Below are 19,594 nucleotides of genomic sequence, written 5' to 3'. Positions count from 1 at the left end.
CCTCCGAAGGGCGCCCCGTGCTCCACGCTGCTGGCTGCCGCCCGCGAGCCCTGCGCTCCCGGGGGGAGATCCCCCGGGTGCGCAAGGCTTGCCAACACCAGCGCTTCTGGGTGCCGGCAAGGTCTCCACTAGCCGCCTCTCCCAAGGCTAGCGGAGCGCTGCGCTAATCCCGAAGCTTGGGGCGTGCGGAGCTTAGCGCGCCCCAAGCTTCTGGGTGCCGGCAAGGTCTCCGCTAGCCATGGGAGAGCCGTGCGGCTCTCCCAGGGCTAGCGGAGTGCTACGCTAATCCCAAATCTTGGGGCGAGCGGAGCTCAGCGCGCCCCAAGCTTCTGGGTGCCGGCAAGGTCTCCGCTAGCCTTGGGAGAGCTGGGTCTCCCACGGCTAGTGGATAGCTTCCTGAAGCCTGGAGAGCGAGAGGGGTCGGTCCGCACCAACCCCCCTCACTCTCCAGGCGTCAGGGAAAGCCTGCATTCGCCCCATAGGATGCACACACATTCCCCCTTCATTTTTGGAGGGGAAAAAGTGCGTCTTATAGGGCGAAAAATACGGTAATTTGTTCCGGAGGTCCGTTCTTAACCTGAAACTGTTCTTAACCTGAAGCACCACTATAGCTAATGGGGCTTCCTGCTGCTGCCAAGCCGCCGGAGCACGATTTCTGTTCTCATCCTGAAGCAAAGTTCTTAACCTGAAGCACTATTTCTGGGTTAGCGGAGTCTGTAACCTGAAGCGTATGTAACCCGAGGTACCACTGTACTGCCAATCATTGACAGTACTTGCTAAAGCAGAAGTGAGTTGGGATCCAACAACATATGGAGAACTATGGTACCGCCATGGCACACAATTCATTCCAATTAGAGCCATCAAATATGTGTGAGAAGCACTAGCTGACACATATAGTTAAAGAGCTTTCCCCAGCGCTTGGTGGCCAAAGGTACAGTCTTGGTATGGGTACTTACCAAACAAACATAGAAGAATGTGTAAGGTGGTCTTTCAATCTGCGAAGCAGCCTTGGTGGATGAGGCAATGGTTTCAGTCTACCATTTGTGATGTCATAGAAGCTTCACGACAACCCTGTGTGAACAAAAGTCACATGTTTTCAAGGCAACACATTTAAGAAATGTATCAACAGAGAGTCCTACATCATTTCTCCATGTTCAGCTAACATGAAGAACCAAAAGATGTCAAAGGCTGCAAGCATAGCGCACAGGAAGCGTTTGCAAGGTGTGCCTTTTGCAACAAAACTATCGCCAGGGTCCCACCGGATTGCAGAAACGTCAGATCTTCACAAATGCAAGACGGTTAGGCTCAGTGGTCACACGCTTAAGCCTGAGCTAGCTGGCCTAATCGAAAAGACATTGCAGGAAGCTGGTAAGTAACTTAGCAAGCAAATCTGTTTGTGTACAAAATCTGAGAAAGGAATAGCTTTTGATTCATCTCTCTGTTTCCTTACTGTCCTACACACCTGGAAAGCAATTAGTGTTGCAATGAGCAAATCTCAGAAGCGATTGGCCAGTGTCACACTTTCCACCTTCAAAGTAGACCATTAGCTGGTTCTTTCATTCTTGTGTTGATACCTGTGGGAGGGCAGGTATCTTTCCCAGAAACAGATAAGGCCCATAGTTCATCAGTTGCCAAGCCCCAGTATGCACTATTCATTTGTTATACAACAAACATCTCACGACAGCTTACAGCAAAAATACAAATACAAAAATCATGCAAGAGATTAAAAGGCAGCAAACAATGAAACACTAACTATCAAATGCTTGGGAGGAAAGTACCCTAAGCAATGAACCTGATTCTTCAGGGGTAGTGCTGCAACCCCAGGCAGAACTGGTGCCACTTATCCAGGCAGAGGAACCACCTATTAACAGTGTCAATCTTGAGCTTCAGTTTGATGGCCCTTACCCAGTCCAACGGGGACGCGGGTGGCGCTGTGGGTAAAACCTCAGTGCCTAGGGCTTGCCGATCGCATGGTCGGCGGTTCGAATCCCCGCAGCGGGGTGAGCTCCCGTCTTTCGGTCCCAGCTCCTGCCCACCTAGCAGTTCGAAAGCACCCCTAAGTGCAAGTAGATAAATAGGTACCACTTTATAGCGGGAAGGTAAACGGCGTTTCTGTGTGCTGCGCTGGTGCTGGCTTGCCAGAGCAGCTTCGTCACGCTGGCCACATGACCCGGAGGTGTCTCCGGACAGCGCTGGCCCCCGGCCTCTTAAGTGAGATGGGCCCACAACCCTAGAGTCGGACACGACTGGCCCGTACGGGCAGGGGTACCTTTTTACCCAGTCCAACACCAAAGTCAGGCACTGGTTAAGCATATTCACCACCACTTGAGATTAAAATATATTAATATATATTCTGCCCTTCCTCCCATGGAGCCCAGGGTGGGCAACACAGAAATGATGATACAATTAAAACATGGGGAAACAATTCCAGTACAGATGCAGATAGATAATATACTCCAAAATTCCTGATGCTCCCACACAACAGTTTTATGTAGATGTTGAATAAAATGGGAGTCCAGGCTGAACCCTGCAGAACCCCATGCGGCGGCACTTTTTCACCCTGGCACCATTGGGCCAGCTCTCACTTAAATATAGTGCAACCACCTCACAGTACACCAATTACACAAATTTCTACAAATTAACCCAGATTATCTAGTGGGGGACTTGTGTGGGGAAAAACTTAATGATTTGGAGTCTCAGACAGGATTTGAGCAAACAAACAAGAAAGGTTTTATTAAACAAAGGAAGTTTATGACACAAAGTGGATGCTTCAGGTTATGTTATTTCAGGTAACCGTCCACCTAATAATATTTATACTAAATCTAACTGCTGCTATGGACTTCTAATCAAGCACAGCTTCTTTTAAACTTCAGTTGCTTATGTTCAGTTACTTCGCTTCAGGTGGATGTTACAGGTTTTTAGACTAAAGAATAAATGCTCAGCTTATTTCTAGCTATTTCACTTCAGTTCTTTCTCAGTTGTTGCACAGCTGTTGCCGCTTAATACTTTGGTTCTTAGCCAGGGTGGTACTTCCTGTCAGTTACACACCCCTTCGACAAACCTACTCCTGAGGTACTCCAAGTAACAGACCCAAAGGGATCACCATACCCCTCTTAACTGGTTTGGGAGATTTCTCTTTTTGAGACCTAAGTAGACTGTATCTTTCCAGCTTCTACTTCTCCTGGCTCAGCCTCCCAGTTAATTCCTGGCCTATTACTCTTACAAGACACCACACACTGTCCTGCACACTAAGCGCAGATACATTCCTCAAGAGTGGATGTTTCTACCCAGAACTAACTCTCTCTTGCCTCACTCCCTATCTCCCAACCTGAAACCTGTCTCTCCAAATCCTCTCCTTTTTCAACTCCCCCTCCTGGAACCCTGGCCAATCAGAAGCTGCTGTTCGTTAACCGTTTGCTGGCAGGGAAAAAGAAAAAGAAAATACCTGGTGACCCAACCCGTCCAGCAAAACAAACTTTTCTGTCACACCCCACGAGGAAGGCTCTGTGGGTTGAATTATCTTCCCACAGCACTACCTTCTGATCTGAAGGGGGCCCTCAACACTATTTCTAAGGCCACCTCTGTCATCTCAAGACAGGGAAATTGCTAGGCAGCAGGTTGAGCAGTACACCAGCAGAATCTCGAATCAGCTCATCCAACACAAGATGTAAACGTTCTAGATTTGCTCCCTCCTTTCTGCATTTCCACTCCTGTTGTTTCAGGTCCCTGAATTTCCTCCTGCTCTCTATCTAGTCTGCCCTGTTTCACTCATGTTCCCAACTACTATCTCTTGCTAGGAGCCAGTATAAATATTTTTCTCCCCGCCACTTTTCTGACAGCAATATATATACATCTCTGTCTCCTTAGGTCCCTTAAGCATTTTCCTATCCTGCAGCATGTCAACTTTAACCACTTCCCTGTGTTCTATGCCTTCCTCAGGCCTTAGGTTTCTACAAATTCCATTGATTTGTTATCAACCAAGGCAGCAGGTGAGGAAGGCTTCATTTCTCTTGGCTTTACTAGAGTAAGTTTAGCTTCCCATCTGCTGTCCAGTCACTACCATCTTCCACAACCATTCATGATGCACATTTCATTGTTGGCTCTACTAGGGTACTTTGGGGTTGTTTTGTTTTATGATGGGAGAATGTAGCCCTCAAAAAGAAAAAGCTCTGCCTATATGTGACACTGTTTATGGAACCTTTATTTCCCCTTTTCTAGATGTTTCGGGCACAGAGAAAGGCGCACAGAGGACAGAAGAAGACCTTAGCTGGTAACAGAGTGTAGCTCAGCCTAGTCTAAACAGAGTTATGCACAGGGGGCTAGAATAAAGAGTAATCTTCAGTAAAGAGCCATTTGCCTCACTTCAGTGTGCTTCACGACAAGCAGGAGTCACATCCTAGGTGCTGTGAATTCCTGTAGTACAGTAGCTCAGAGACTGAGCTATGAATCAGAATGCCCCTGGTTTCAATCTTGCATCTGCCATAAACCCACTAGGCAGTCTTGGGAAAGTTGCTTGCTCTTCGCTTCAGTTCTTCCCTCTATGATACAAGATTATAATCTTGGTGAGCGTACAGAGTTGTTGCAAGATTATCTCATTATAATGCAAGCAAAGTGCTTAATTATTACACCTAATGTTATAATTGTATTTACATCAGGATGGTTAGCATCTCCTCTCTTGCACACACAAACATGTGTAAGTTGCAATGAGCAGGGTCCAGATTTAAAAGCATGTTCTTTTTGCTCCAGATGACTGTTTAAATAAGGTGAGAAATGCCAGCGGAAACTTTTTGCTGTGAATTAAATACCTCCGTTCAGTTGTTCAACCAGATCACTATAATAAAACTGTTGATATGTCAATATCTCTTCCTGTGCAGTCTTAAAGAGATCAAGAAGAAAGTGTATGACAATAAAAAGGATAAAGAAAGTGGTCGTGAGCAAGATGAATCTGTTAAAGTGGAAATCAGTGAAAAAACGGTCAGGAAACAACAAAAATTCTAAGTACAAGTAGTTCTGAGTTTGTTTACATGAGGGGTTTGGGAACATTTCCATCCTCAAGTGGGAAACCTTCCAAGGACCACATGCCAGTTTGGAGTTCCAGTTTGGACTCCAAACCCATTCCCATAAGTGGTGTGTGTGTGTGTGTGTGTGTGTGTGTGGACAGCTAGATTATATATGATGTTCTAGGATAGTCATCCAGAATTATTTCATACCCGCCAACATTTCTTTGATGAAAATAGGGATGTCCTATTCCTTTATTTATTATTTAGTATTTTATTTTATTTATACTCCACCCATCTGACTGGTTTGCCCCAGCCACTCTGGGTGGCTTCCAACATAAATAAAAACATAATTAAACATTTTTTTAAAAACCTTCCCTATACAGTGGTCCCTCAGGTTACAGACGCTTCATGTTACAGACTCTGCTAACCCAGAAATATTACCCTGGGTTAAGAACTTTGCTTCAGGATGAGAACAGAAATTGTGTAGCGGTGGCGGCAGGAGGCCCCATTAGCTAAAGTGGTACCTCAGGTTAAGAACAGTTTCAGGTTAAGAACAGACCTCCAGAAGGAATTAAGTTCTTAACCCGAGGTACCACTGTACAGGGCTGCCTTCAGGTGCCTTCTATAGGTTGTATAGTTACTTATCTCCTTGGCTCGGGTGTCACGTTACTCCATACACTCCAACATTTCTCCAATGAAAATAGGGACGTCCTAAGGAAAAGTGGGACATTCCAAGATCAAATCAGAAACTGGGAAAGCTTTCTGTAAATCTGGGTCTGTCCCTGGAAAATAGGGACACTTGGAGGGCCTGTTATTTTCCTGATGTATCCAGTAATTAAGTATTTTACTGAAGCCAAATAGAAATAGCATCAGACCAAAGCAGCAGCATTCAGAACAAAATGTTGCTCAACAAGGCCACCCCGGATATTTAATTTATTTGAGCTATTTATATGCCACTAAATCACTGGAGTTTCTAAGTGGTGAACATAAAAAAAAAAATTCAAAAAGATGCAGTGGTCCAAATAAAGTCAATCATAAAAAGAACTTTCTTAAAAGCCTACTTGGGATAGAAAAGTAAATAGGGCAACCCTACAGCCATTCTACAGGGAGGGCCCTGTTGGATCAGGCCCACCACAGACGTGTAAGAGGGGAAAGGGGGGAATACAGATTGTATGGGAAACTCTAGGAGTTGCAATTCTTGGGAGAACGTGCTCCTTCAAGGACTACAAGTCCCAGAGTTCTTCAGTCCCAGGCAGTTTTCCTGTGCACAGACAAGGAGAAGCCAATAGGTTGTGACCGCAATAAGGGGTTTAACTGAGATTTCAGGGCCAGAGGGAGCCAGTGTGGCTGCTTGAACTGACAGGCCTTGCAACAGGTGTGGGTAAATGAGTCTAGCCTCTGCTCCCCATAGATCCCAGGATCATGGTCTAAAGGGCATTTGTCACTTGTGGGTTATACACAAACACACACACACCATGTTGCTATGGCTGGCTCGAAACACTAATCAGGTCGCCATAAATACAACAGCACGGATTTTTCTGTTAGTTTTCCCAAAACGCACAAGGGTTTTTATGTGGCTTGGGGAAAGCGAGCCTGTGCTATAAGTTCATAGTGGGCCCAGACTAGAGAAATTAGGCTTGCTTGCCTCTTAAAAACGCAACACACTTAACTTTCTGCTTTTTAAATCTGTAGAAAGCAAAGTCAGATGCTGAAATGGAAGATGTTCTTCTGGAGATGAAGGCAAGTAATACTCCCAGAAAGAATGGCTCAATGTTCGGTTTTACTTTCATCAGCAGTGAAGCAAACGGATTGTTTTGAGAGATACCAAGCGTGTGGACGGAATCTGAAAGAAGATTTCTCAAATCTGTTCCAGTCCACAAAGTGCTTCCTTCTCGTGGCTGGTGTATGTGTATCCGAGAGACTGCTATCTCGGCAGTAGATAATAGGCTAGCCACTTTTTCTACCTGACGCAGAGTCTGCCCTATAAAATATGGGGCAAATTCTGCATCCGTTTTCTTGATCATGTTTATAACAACCTCAAGGAAAATATGCAACCAACCAATGTAACTTTTGCTAATGCAGAGCAGAAATGAACTTTGATTTTACAATTAAGATAGTTGGTGCAGAAAAATTTGCTGCCGATCATCACAGCAGGATCCCTGAGCACTTTCTCCTGTGTGACAAAGTCCATTTTGGCCCCTTGATACACCCAAGAGCTGAGGCCAATGAAGTTGGTGTGCAGCTTGAAAAAAAAAGAGAAAAACTCCAGACAAATACAACAGAACACTGTTGAGTGCTGATTATCAAGCTTACTCCGCTGCAGCAAAGATGGCAAAAATCTTTTGTATTTTGCTATAAATGAAAAAGTGCTCAAATATATGTAATGTACCTCTAAGCAGAGAACCAGAGAAGTAAGAATATTTCTGTCCAGAATGCTGTCATTATAGGTACATTCTATCTTATTGTATTTTAGTTCCAATCCTATAAAAAATCTTCAAACTATATACCAAATGTGTAGGCTTGCAGCTCAGCTGATTTATTTTATTTTATATTTAGACTGCAGTTCCCATCATCTCTCATCAATGGTCATGCTGACGGGGACTGATGGGAAGGCCAAACGTTCGCCATCCCCAATTTAAGAGATTAATACCCAATCCTTCAGCATTTAAGCATTAAGCCTGCAATGAAATAAGTTAAGCCAAAAACATGACGATAAGCTTGGTGGTGGCTGAAATGCCTTTGCCACAGCCACTTTTCTGCCCCTTCCACACCCCACTGTTGTCCTGATACCATCTATCTTATCAATTATTTTGCAAGTTGCAGGGATACCATTTATGAAGGTAGCTTTGTTGACCTCACATACCCTCCTGCACTACCACCATGTTCCAATTTTGCTCCCAAGGCCGCCAATGTTAACAGATGATGACACTGACTTAACACAAACACATGTGATAAAAGCCTTAAGGACTTCCCTAGTCCTCTTCTAAGGGCCTAACTCACTTTACATGCAAGCCGTGTAACATGAGCCCGCCATATGTTTTTTCCCTAGGAAGAGCACCTGTGACGTTTTCATTACACCCATGTGTGTGTGATGTGTAGTTTCATCTTAAAGGTATCTTACAACTTGGCTCTCTCTTATTTTATGTTCCTCTTGCAGAAAGACTTGTCATTTGTGGAGATTGATTTGAGAGATAGAGTCGAAGAGGTAGGGATAAATTGTGTGAACATACTTTTGACTTGCTATATTTTCGTGAAGGGAAGATGCAAGTGTGATGAATGGATACATGCAGGCAGTGCTATTTTTCTAGAAAAAGAGTTGTAGGAACTCACTATGAATGCCTCCCTTGTTCTCTTATAATGGCAATGACACCCACCCGAGAGGTGCCGGAACTGAGTTCCGGCTCGGGGGGGAAGCCCTGCATGCAGGCAACCATGGCTTCTTCCCGCCATGTTAAATTTCATTTATTAAATTTCATTTATTGAAAATATTTATATCCTGCCTTTCTACTCAACAACAGATGTTGAAGATAGGTGGCAAAAAAACCACACAGAATGAAAACAAGTTGTTTTTCTTAAAGGCTGTGATAATTGACGAAGGCTTCTGGGGGCTGATGATATAAAATATCCTGTCCTCAGCCCCAAATGCAACATTAGAGGCATCATTCACTTATGTTCTGCAGCGTGCCGTATGACCAGAATGCTTCCCATTTTAGATATCATTTATTTTTAGTAACGCAGATCGTGGGAAGTCATTAGCTGAATTCAAACTCCCTTGGCATTTATAAAGAGCAGTAATTCACCAGGAGCTGAGTGGGCTCTTTCTGCAGCATCTTAAGTTTGTTGGCTGAAAGGTGATCAGTGGTGTTGATTATTAGGAAGAAATTGTTAAGAAGTGGGGATTTTTTTTTAGTTCAGGCAACCTGAAAGTAAGGGAATGTGATAGTCATGAAATTACTAATGGTGCAAAGAATGTGAAGGAATTTTTTTTTAAAAAAATTATTTATTCAGACTGCCTTATACCCTACCTACTAACTGAGGTTTTTGAGGGGCTTCCAATATATTTAAAATATAGTAAACTAAGTGTATGATCACAAAAATAGCATATAAGCTTCCCTTGGCCCAGAAATGGCTGTCAAAGCAGCTGGATGACAGATCAGGGCTTCCTCACCAAGCTGTTGCTGAGCTTGCCTTCTGGCTGTGGTAACAGATGCAGAAGGAGCTAGGGCAACAAAGGTGTCAGAAGCCTCCCCCCGGTCCCCTAAGTTTCTTCAAAATGACTGCTGTTAATCCCTCCCAGGCCAAAGTTTCCTCACTGGACAGAAGTTGCTCCAGTCCTCCAGTCTTCCAGTGCCACTCTGCAGCACCTCTGGCCTGGAAATGGCTGCCTGAAGCAGCCAGGTATTAGTCGTTCACAGAGCAGGACTTCCTCACCTGCTTCTGATGTCTCTCACAGCTTTGGGCTCTGGTGGCAGATGCAGAAGGTGCTGGAACGTTCTCCAATATTCCAGCTTCTGCCTTGCAGCTGAATTCGCTGGCCTGGAAATGGCTGCCAAAGCACTTATCCCAAACCCTCCAAGTGTCCCTATTTTCCAGGGACAGCCCTGGATTTACAGAAGCTGTTCTGGTTTCTGATTCGATCCCAGAAAGTCCTGCTTTTCCTTAGCACGTCCCCATTTTCATCAGAGAAATGTTGGAGCTATGTAACCCTGGGGCCAAGGAGATACAAACTTAAGAAGACATCTGAAGGCAGCCCTGTATAGGGAAGTTTTTTTTAATGTTTAATGTTTAGTTATGTTTTTATATGTGTTGGAAGCTGCCCAGTGTGCTGCCCAGATGAGTGGGTATAAATAATAGTAATTATTATTATTATTATTGAATAGGACATCCCTATTTTCGTCAGAGAAATGTTGGAATGTCATCCAATGAGTGTGAGAAAGGAAGTATTTTTTCACGCTACTTTGGACATAATATTGTTCAGAAATATGACAAAAAGCCTCAGTGACCCTAAGACCTATATGCTTCCCATCTTGGAAACTGAATGCTAGACACCATTGGGTCTGATCCAGCAAGACAACAGCTATCTTATTAAGATACAGTGGTACCCTCGGGTTAAGTACTTAATTCGTTCTGGAGGTCTGTTCTTAACCTGAAACTGTTCTTTAACCTGAAGCACCACTTTGGCTAATGGGGCCTCCTGCTGCTGCTGTGCTGCCGGAGCACAATTTCTGTTCTCATCCTGAAGCAAAATTCTTAACCTGAAGCACTATTTCTGGGTTAGCGGAGTCTGTAACCTGAAGTGTATGTAAACCGAGGTACCACTGTACTGTGTTGTCTGGTGACTTTTGACACAGTACTAATCACAAAATTGCATTGCGGCACTAGGTTCATGAGCTCTTGATTTGTCATTGACTTGCGCCTCACATTTATATGCAAATCCTCCAGGCATCTTTCAAGTCAGATTTGTGTGTTCACACATACCTGAAAGTATGCAACAAAATTCATGTCACTGTGGATACTGTGAAATGTTTTTTGTGGGAGAAGGTAGAAAACACGGCATCACACTTTATATAAAATGTGATGACTCCACATTTCACTGTATGCAGCATAAACGTAACTTCGATTTAGGATTAGCTGACAGCACTCTTGGGTGGACAGAAAGGCTCTCATCTGTCTGTATCAATAAACACATTCATCCTGATTAGGTTGTATAACCAATTTTTCTTGCAGGCTTGGGGTAAGTGCCTTGTTGCACTTCAATACGAACACTATTACCTGCCTTTCTGTCAGACCCTTAAGGCAGCTTACAATACAAAATTTGAAGATAATTTTAAAATGTCAGCAATATAAAATATTACTAATGAGGGGGGAGGGCAGGAATGAAACTTATCAGAATTATAATAGCATGTTTGGCAAAAGGAACCTTAAATCTAAAAGTCTAGTTGAATTGCCTCATGTTCACATATCATAAACAATCAAGCCTTGCAAGTAGAAAGAAATTGTTTCAGCGTTGCCTAGCCAGGATTGAAAGCGCTTTTCCATGACATACAAAGAGAGGCCTGAATTAAATACACCATTTGTCCAAAACTAGTAATGCAATGAAGCTTTTTTCTTTTCTTTTTATGGAATAGTTTCACTGAAGTCACATGTTTTGAACTGTGCATGACCCTGGAGCAAGGTTTTTTTTTAGCAAAAAGTTTCCCAGAAAAGGACTCTGCTTGTTTTCACTGTTATAGATTATTAGCATTAACAAAGAATTCACTATTTCTTAAAATTTCTCAGAAAACTGAAGAAATCTTGACAGAGGAGAAGCAGCATGAAAAGGAAGAGGAATCTCCTGAAACGCTGTATGGCGATATTTTTACTTGTTGTGCAAGATATTGGTGGAAAAGGCCAGCTTAAAAATACTTAGTTTTACAAAAACATGGTTGTGGGTCCAGAATAGTGGAAGGCATTTCATTCCTAAATCCCAAATATGTTTGCTTAGCTCTTTTTGACACACTAATTTCATTGCTGCTTACTTCCTAGTAAAGCAGGCTTAGGCTAACAGCTGTAAGTTTTGCTCTCTGGACATTTTTTGCATGCTATCTTTCCCAGTTGGCAAAAAAAAAAAGTGTTTACATTTGTTCATATGCAGGAAAATGTGTCATGCTACTTGTGGTTCCCAATTAACAACAACAGTGGGCAGATCTATACCAGGCACCTAAAGCATGCTCAATGTACATGTAAAGCACACAGCTTCTCTCAAAGAGCCCTGGGAGCTGTAATTTGTTCAGGGTTGCTGGGAAATGTAGTTCTTTGAGAGGGCAATTACAGTGGTACCTCAGGATGCGAACGGGATCCGTTCCAGAGCCCTGTTTGCATCCAGAAGCAAACGTAACTAGCGACGGCACATCTGCGCATGCGTGCATCACTTTTCACCACTTTTGCACATGCACGTTACGTCAGTTTGAGCATCTGTGCATGCGCGAGCGGCGAAAGCTGGAAGTAACACACTCCGTTACTTCCGGGTTGCCGCGGAGCGCAACCTGAACGCACTCAACATGAAGCATATTCAACCCGAGGTATGACTGTACAGTTCCAGGCATGCTTTGGGGAAAGTCATGTGCTTTAAATATGCCTTAAATGTATGGTGTGGTAAAGGTGTTACTGCATGATGCTACTATTCAGAGAGTAGCATACAGCAGCTGCTAGATATCATCAGAGGGAGAGTGTTCATGCCCTCGTGTGGGCTTTGCATAGGCACTGTGGGCACAGAATGCTGGGACATTCCGCACTGCAGGGGGTTGGGCTTGATGACCCTTGGGGGTCCCCTTCCAACTCTACAATTCTATGGACATAAGAGGAGTTCTCCTGGATCAGACCAAAAGCCCATCTAGTCCAGCATCTTGTTCTCACAATGGCCAACCATTGTGGTCAAGTGCAATATACAATTGTGACACTAGGTATGGCGACTGTGAGCTACAGCAAATTCAACGCATTTTTCAAAATGATTTTTTAAAAAAGCATTTTTCACAACGTTTTTAACATGCATCTAGATTCCACACCCAGGTGGTTTCTATGGTTGTTGTTGGACTATCTGGGATAATAAATCAGATGCTATTAAATGGGCTTACTGATTGGGCTCGTGCAGAACTCCTGTTAGTGGCTGGTTATAAACATTTCAAAAATTACATTTAGAATAGCAGCAACCTGGTAAATGATTGATATTTTCCCATCCCAGTCTTCCCCATCCATTCATTCCTGATAACACTGATTGCTAGATACTTTGACCACTAGGAGGAGCAGGTCCCATATGCTAACTGCTATGGCCTATGTACACTGCTTTGTCTTCAAATAATACATGTTACAAATATTATGTTAGAACATTATTAGCCGCGTGTTGTCTGTGGTTGTTCACAGTTGTCTTCAAAGGGCTGCAGGCTGACCCTTGCATTAGATAGCTGGCTTACCTGATTTTACTGCCAGGGAGGATGGCAGGTGCTCAGGGGAAGGTCTGTGTAGCTCAGGGGCAAAGCATGCACTCTGCATACACAAAGTTCCAGGTTCAATCCCCAGCATCCCGAAGGAGGTTTGGGAATGTCCTCTGCCTGAAAACCCTAGAGGGATGCTGCCAGTCAGTGTTGGCAATGCTGGGGTAGATAAACCAATGGTCTGACTCGGTTTAAGGCAGCTTCCTATGTTCCAATAAGATTTTCTGCTTCAGGCGCCAAAATAACTTGGGTACACACTTTGAATTGATTGAGGAGGGGCAGGGAATGCTATTTGCTGCTCTGCCTCGGGCAGAATATATAGGGCTGTCTCTGCTTAGCGGTACTTTCTTTTTTATTAAAAAACAACAACGACCCCAAACAAGTTATGGATTGTTCTGCTTTTAAGTGTGCCTAGAATTGCAGTCTCACTTGACTTCTTGCTTCTGTTTGTTAAGATGAGTCAGTGAAGCCAACAGTTGAATAATGTGAGAAAACTCTGTAATTTGTTTGCAGGAATATGGGTCTGTCATATGACGGGTTCCCAAAACAGTGGTGCATTATTGGTGCTTTGCCTCTGAGCTACACAATCCTTCCTCTGATCATATGTCAATCAAATCAAAGGGATTTATTTATTTTTAACAATTTCAGTAGGTGCTGGATTGTAACCATCACTTTATAGCCTTAGCCTGTGAGAGGGATGGGCTTGTGTGCTTGTAGGTCAGGGCTGCTACTTAGTCCTTGAAATTCTCATCCAGCACATGTATTACTACTACTCATTACTACATTTGTAATACATCTTCCCCTTGAGGAGGTCAGGACAGTGTGATTGGAGGTTTCCTCATTCGTTCCTAACCTATGAGGTAGGTTAGGGTGAGAGACAGTGATTCACCCACTGGTATTTGAGAGGCACAAATACAAGATGGGTGACACCTGGCTTGAGAGCAGTACATGTGAAAAGGATCTAGGAGTCTTGGTTGACCACAAACTTGACATGAGCCAACAGTGTGACGCGGCAGCTAAAAAAGCCAATGCAATTCTGGGCTGCATGAATAGGAGTATAGCATCTAGATCAAGGGAAGTAATAGTGCCACTGTATTATGCTCTGGTCAGACCTCACCTGGAGTACTGTGTCCAGTTCTGGGCACCACAGTTCAAGAAGGACACTGACAAACTGGAACGTGTCCAGAGGAGGGCAACCAAAATGGTCAAAGGCCTGGAAACAATGCCTTATGAGGAACGGCTAAGGGAGCTGGGCATGTTTAGCCTGCAGAAGAGGAGGTTAAGGGGTGATATGATAGCCATGTTCAAATATATAAAAGGATGTCACATAGAGGAGGGAGAAAGGTTGTTTTCTGCTGCTCCAGAGAAGCGGACACGGAGCAATGGTTCCAAACTACAAGAAAGAAGATTCCACCTAAACATTAGGAAGAACTTCCTGACAGTAAGAGCTGTTCGACAGTGGAATTTGCTGGCAAGGAGCGTGGTGGAGTCTCCTTCTTTGGAGGTCTTTAAGCAGAGGCCTGACAACCATATGACAGGAGTGCTCTGATGGTGTTTCCTGCTTGGCAGGGGATTGGACTCGATGGCCCTTGTGGTCTCTTCCAACTCTATGATTCTATGATTCTATGATTCTAAGCCAGTGAACCTCATTACTAAGCAGAGATTTGAACCCGGCTCTGCTTTGTCCAAGTCAAACACTATCTACCACACAATGCTGACTCATTCCACCTGCTTTTAGAATAGTGTGGGTCCACTTAAATGGATACTAGGCATTTGCTATTTGTGTTCTTCCAGATGGGATCCTCACACAATGCTATTATACAGGGAGAGCCGGCATGGTGTAGCGGTTAGAGAGTTGGACTAGGAGTAGAGAGATCCACATTCAGATCCCCACTTGGCTATGAAGCTCACTCGGACCATCAGTCATCCCCTCTCAACCTAACCTACCTCACAGGTTGGTTGCGGAGATAAAATGGAGATAGCCAGTGAGGAAGAACCACAAAGGTTGTGCTAAGACTCAGAGGAAGGGCAGGATATTAATATTAAAAAAATAAGTATCTTAGGCCACCAGATCTCCTTCCCCAACACTGCTGCTATCACCAAGCCACATAGGTAAAGGAAGAAAAATGTTCTGCAGGGCCTTGTTGAGAGGTTCATGGAGGAATATTCTCAATTCAGGACTGGGTTCTTTTCATCTTTCCTTATTGTACTTGTTGGCTATCGATCTCTTGCCTTTATGCTACCCTAATTTAGTTGGTTTCCCCTTTGGACCTACATTCTTGACTCTTAAGAAACCTTTGTTCCAGATTGTGTCCTTATATAAGCAGAAATGAACTGTGGGAATTTACATTTGCAGGCCCGAAAGCAGCTGGCTGTGCTGTTTTCCCATCTGGATGAGGCAGAAGAAGCGGAAGGAAAAACAGGAGTAGCCACAAAATGGTTAATATCACCACACGGGTAGCACTGGGAGGCGTGAATATATGAGATATTTATGGGGGTGGTGGGGTGCCGAGGCATTGGGGATAAGGAAGGAAATTGTGGCGGCTGTAACAGCCTCATTCAGCACCTCCCTATAGCACTGGGCTGAGGGAGTTTTAGGCAGCTGGAGCTGCGCTGCTTTCTGTGCTGCCACCAGTCTCCCTTTGCCATTTGCTGCTGCAGCCACCCATACCATTCCACCCTTTGGTAAGATTTCAGGGTGAGAGGCACCAGCAAGGCATGGAGCAGGTAGGCTTGTGCACTTGTATCCTACCACAGGCACAGCCACAAGGAGATTGGAAGAATCCACTTTTGTTTTCAACTAACCTCAGGTTGCTGCCTTATGCTAAACAGGACAAACTATGGTTTGTCCTAACAAATCCAAGAGCAAATCATTGTTTCTGACCCTGGCTTGTTTGGATAAAAGCATAGCTAAAACTAGTTCTCCTGTTTGGATGAAACAATGAATTGCAGTTAGCTAAGAAAATTGGAAACGAACTCTTCTGTGTGCACATAATGCTAAACTATCGTATAGTGTTGTGTCCAAAACTTCAAACCAGGTTACACAGTTAAGCGTGCCTATGAACATGTTTTATTCTGTGTTGACCCTAACCTATGCCCTCAGTGCTTTTGCACATTTTAGACTCGCTTGGAGCAAGCTTCAAACAAGCTGAACAAAAAGATACAAAACAGTTTCCATCTAATATTTTGTTTGTACCTGTGCGTGCTTTTTGGAGCATAATGGGTGCAGACATTAAGTCAGAATCCTCTTTCACCCTTCCCCTTAACACAGGCATAGGCAAACTCGGCCCTCCAGATGTTTTGGGACCACAACTCCCACCATCCCTAGCTAACAGGACCAGTGGTCAGGGATGATGGGAGTTTTAGTCCCAAAACATCTGGAGGGCCAAGTTTGCCTATGCCTGCCTTAAAGATTATAAGTGCTCACAATAAATCTCTTTTAGTCTTAGAGTTGCCAACTTTTCATTTCAAAAAGACTAGCCTTCCAGGTGAGAGGCCGGGGTGGGGGGGCGTGAAGGATTCAGCAGATTGGTATGTTATGATGGTAGATTCTGCCAAGCGTGCCATCTCTAACAATAAATTTGATAAGAGTTGTATCTAACTAGTCATACTCAGAGTAGGCCCATTGAAATTAATGGACATGACTAGCTAAGTTCTGAGTAGAACTTAGTTGGATACAATCCTCAGTCTTTAAGTTACCACATGACTCTTGCTTTTACTGTAATATAGAAATTACAACAAGACTTCTTCAAACCAGACCAGTAAAATTCTGGCCAGCTGGCAATCCTACCCATTCCACAAAAATTTATTTGCCTGTTTGCAAGAAGAGGTTTGTTTCAATGGTGAGCTCATGGTTTCAAAATGTTTATTGGTCATCTCAGAATCACCCAAGTGGTGTCAGTGGAAGATAACCAGGGCAGGGAAGATGCAGGAACTTTGTATTGGGTAGATCTGTTTGAAAGTCAAATTACCTCTGTTGTACATGCTGATTATTCTGTATGTCCTTCTATCCATACAGGACTCCAGCTTTTTAGAATACAAGGCCCAATATGAAATGGAAGGAAGACCAGTGCGGAATGGTCAGCTGATGAATAAGCGATGAATAAACTCAAATTCAGAACTAGACTAGTTGTTCCTTCACTTTATCTGAGGTACCACAACAGGATACCGGTCTTTGCATTCTGATAAGAGACAGTGGATTCAAAAGATATAGCATGGTGTGGAAACATAGTGGTACCTCGGTTGTCGAACATAATCCATTCTGGAAGACCGTTCAACTTCCGAAACATTTGACAACCGAGGCGCAAAGGGCTGGCTGCAAAGTCAATGGAGAAAATTGGGGAAAAACTGCAGCAGAAGCCATTCTACTTCCAAGGCACATTCGAAAACGGAAGCAATTACCGGTCCTTCTGGGTTTTCAGCGTTTGAAAACTGAAATGTTTGGCTTCTGAGATGCTCGAAAACCAAGATACCACTGTATAAGAAAAACAGTCCTTAGTGTTTGGTCATGTATATGTAAATGTGAACATACAAATCCGTGAATCTAGGACCATTAGACCCTTAGTCCACATATCTCAGTGTTGTCTACTTTGACAGTTTACCCTAACTTCAGGTTATTTATGAACAAGTTTAAAATGTTACAAGTTAAAATTGCATTGAGAATTTACAGTACTGTGAAACTAATGTAACCTGGGGGTGCAAATCTCAAGGGAATGACTTTTCACAAAGCTACATTAAATGCAAAGAAGTTTGCTTTTAATGGGTGTTGGAAAGAGGCTGTTAAAAAGGAAACCTTGCACAGATTGTGGGGCAGGTAACTAAATTCCATGATCTTTCCAGAGGAACTTGAGATATGTGCAGTATTTATCTCCTTAAAACTTCACTCTTATCTATGCAATTCAAACCTACTTGCAATGCAAGTTCTTTTCCAAGTACCAGGGTGTTTAATACAGCTAAATCTGTTTTAAAATCAAGAATATATATATATCTAGGCTATGGATCAAGCTGAAAAGGTGTTTTATTATCAGAAAGTTGCAAAACACCCTCATTGCTTTCACACAAGCCTCATTTCCAAATGCTATGAAAAGCTTATTTGGCCTTGAAGCAATTCCACAGGATATGAATTCTGTTTGCAGTGCTGGTGCACATACAGGCTTTCAAAGTCGTAAACTGGAGTTTTAGATAATTTAGCAGAGCTGAATTGGGGAGATCATTTCATTTACACAGAAAAGGCAAAGCCCCTACCCTCCCGGTTTTGGGAATGTTCGCACACTTTTGTAAAAAGGTGTAAAACTTTATAAAGAGGTGGGTCTCAAGAAGCAAAGGGAACTGCTGAGACACGACACTCTTCTGCCCCTGTTGAATGTTGTTCACTATTAGCTGGGGTAGTTGGGAGTGTGCATGACTGTACCACAGAAAATAATGTCGTGCAAATGGACTGTATCCCTATTCAGATGCCCACCTGAATCAAGAGTGTTGTCCATCTATACTGCACCACATCAGAAAAATGTGCATCTCTATATTCACATTCTGACTCATCTAAACTTAAATAAAATGTTATGACCAGAGCTGGATCCTGACAAATTATTGCAGTGAAATATCCAATACAGCATTGCCTGGAAATAAGGGCACATTACTTCTCCCTCACTCCTCCTGTCAGGGTGAGACCAATGGGGTTTTTTTTTAAACCCCAGTGGCATTGTCATACAGCAAAATCTGAGAGCTTGCATGTTCCATGCTTGGTTATGATCAAGTAGTAAAGAAGCCCTTTCGAGTTAGACAACATCAGACTAAGCGGAAATAGCCATGAAAAGGCATGAAAGAAGAGAATAAACGTCGTTGGTTGGGGTTGTTGTTTTTTTTTCCAGACCCTTCACCCAGTGGCGTAGCGTGGGTTGTCAGCACCCGGGGCAAGGCAAGTAATTTGCACCCTCTAACCCGTGGATTTGCGCCCCCTAACCCGTGGATTTGCACCCCCTAACCCTAACCCCCAGATGTTGCGCCCTGTGCGACTGGCCCCCCCTGCACCCCCCACGCTACGCCACTGCCTTCACCCCCTACTTCCTGAAGCACCAACTTTTGCACCTAAAATCAATCCCTCGCCCACAATTGCCATCACACTAGTTTTAAACATGAAATCTTCCAGCATAGATGTGGAGAGTGTATAGAAAATGCCTATTCCTAAGGTGTGAAATGCAACACTTTTATCATTTCCTGAGTGAAAAACAAGGTCTTGCTTTCCTTCCCCTCCAAAATTTCATTTTCAGACCCTTTCTGTGCACGGCATATTTATTCTAGATACAGATATATAAATAGCCTTTACCGAACCAGTAACCATGGGAATTAATAGAGTTCACAGCTGGGTTCTAAATGGACTCCTTACATTTCCCTCCCCTCCCCTCTTCAGAACACTTCTCTTTCAAAGAGCAAGAAGAGCCGTTTTGGAAAGAGATATGGAGAGAGACTACGGCCAGACGTGCAGACATAGGATCTCCATCAGCCCTCTCAATTTAAAGTTTCAACAGTGTAATTCAGACAACCCCTGACATTTCCTGGTACACGTCGTCCTTTTTTCCTTCTGGCAAGAATATGAAAACAATAGGCCTGATTCTACTCTACTGTAAA

At 43.6% G+C, this 19,594-nt stretch overlaps 1 protein-coding gene and 1 long non-coding RNA gene across 8 annotated transcripts in view; one reads left to right on the top strand and one right to left on the bottom strand.

The window, feature by feature from the left end:
- Positions 1–19,594, bottom strand: part of LOC309367864 — a 60,604-nt gene that overhangs the window by 5,223 nt on the left and 35,787 nt on the right. Inside the window, exons 1-2 of one of the 6 annotated variants that reach the window (XR_014167394.1) lie at positions 6,062–6,200; positions 957–1,071 (exon numbers count right to left, since the gene is read on the bottom strand). This is a non-coding gene — a long non-coding RNA (uncharacterized lncRNA). Of the gene's footprint in view, positions 1–956; positions 1,088–2,455; positions 3,088–3,118; positions 3,239–3,536; positions 4,029–6,061; positions 6,201–19,594 lie in introns of those variants that run through there. The other 5 variants (XR_014167395.1, XR_014167396.1, XR_014167397.1 and 2 more) reach the window with 5 other exon arrangements.
- Positions 1,076–17,095, top strand: LOC309367848 (uncharacterized protein). Of its 2 annotated transcripts, XM_081907489.1 has the most exons (8): positions 1,079–1,368; positions 4,219–4,270; positions 4,875–4,974; positions 6,693–6,740; positions 8,158–8,205; positions 11,280–11,344; positions 15,327–15,409; positions 16,989–17,095. In XM_081907489.1, the coding sequence occupies exons 1-7, from the start codon at positions 1,164–1,166 to the stop codon at positions 15,397–15,399; spliced, it is 591 nt and encodes a 196-aa protein (XP_081763615.1). In that variant the 5' UTR covers positions 1,079–1,163; the 3' UTR covers positions 15,400–15,409; positions 16,989–17,095. The 2 variants fall into 2 exon arrangements, with proteins under 2 accessions (XP_081763616.1, XP_081763615.1); XM_081907490.1 differs by lacking the exon at positions 11,280–11,344 and having other exon boundaries at positions 1,076–1,368.

The sequence above is a fragment of the Podarcis melisellensis genome (assembly GCF_964234715.1).
Source record: "Podarcis melisellensis genome assembly, chromosome: 4".
NCBI classification, from domain to species: Eukaryota; Metazoa; Chordata; class Lepidosauria; order Squamata; family Lacertidae; genus Podarcis; species Podarcis melisellensis.
Note: the sequence above shows the minus strand (reverse complement) of the source record. Positions and strands in the feature narration are given on the sequence as shown.

Coding starts and splice junctions, on each gene's coding strand:
- LOC309367848 (XM_081907489.1), top strand. CDS start 1,164: ATGAAGAACCAAAAGATGTCAAAGGCTGCAAGCATAGCGCACAGGAAG. Junction 1,369..4,218: donor AAAGACATTGCAGGAAGCTG/GTAAGTAACTTA, acceptor CCCCTTTTCTAG/ATGTTTCGGGCACAGAGAAA. Junction 11,345..15,326: donor GAGGAATCTCCTGAAACGCT/GTATGGCGATAT, acceptor TTACATTTGCAG/GCCCGAAAGCAGCTGGCTGT.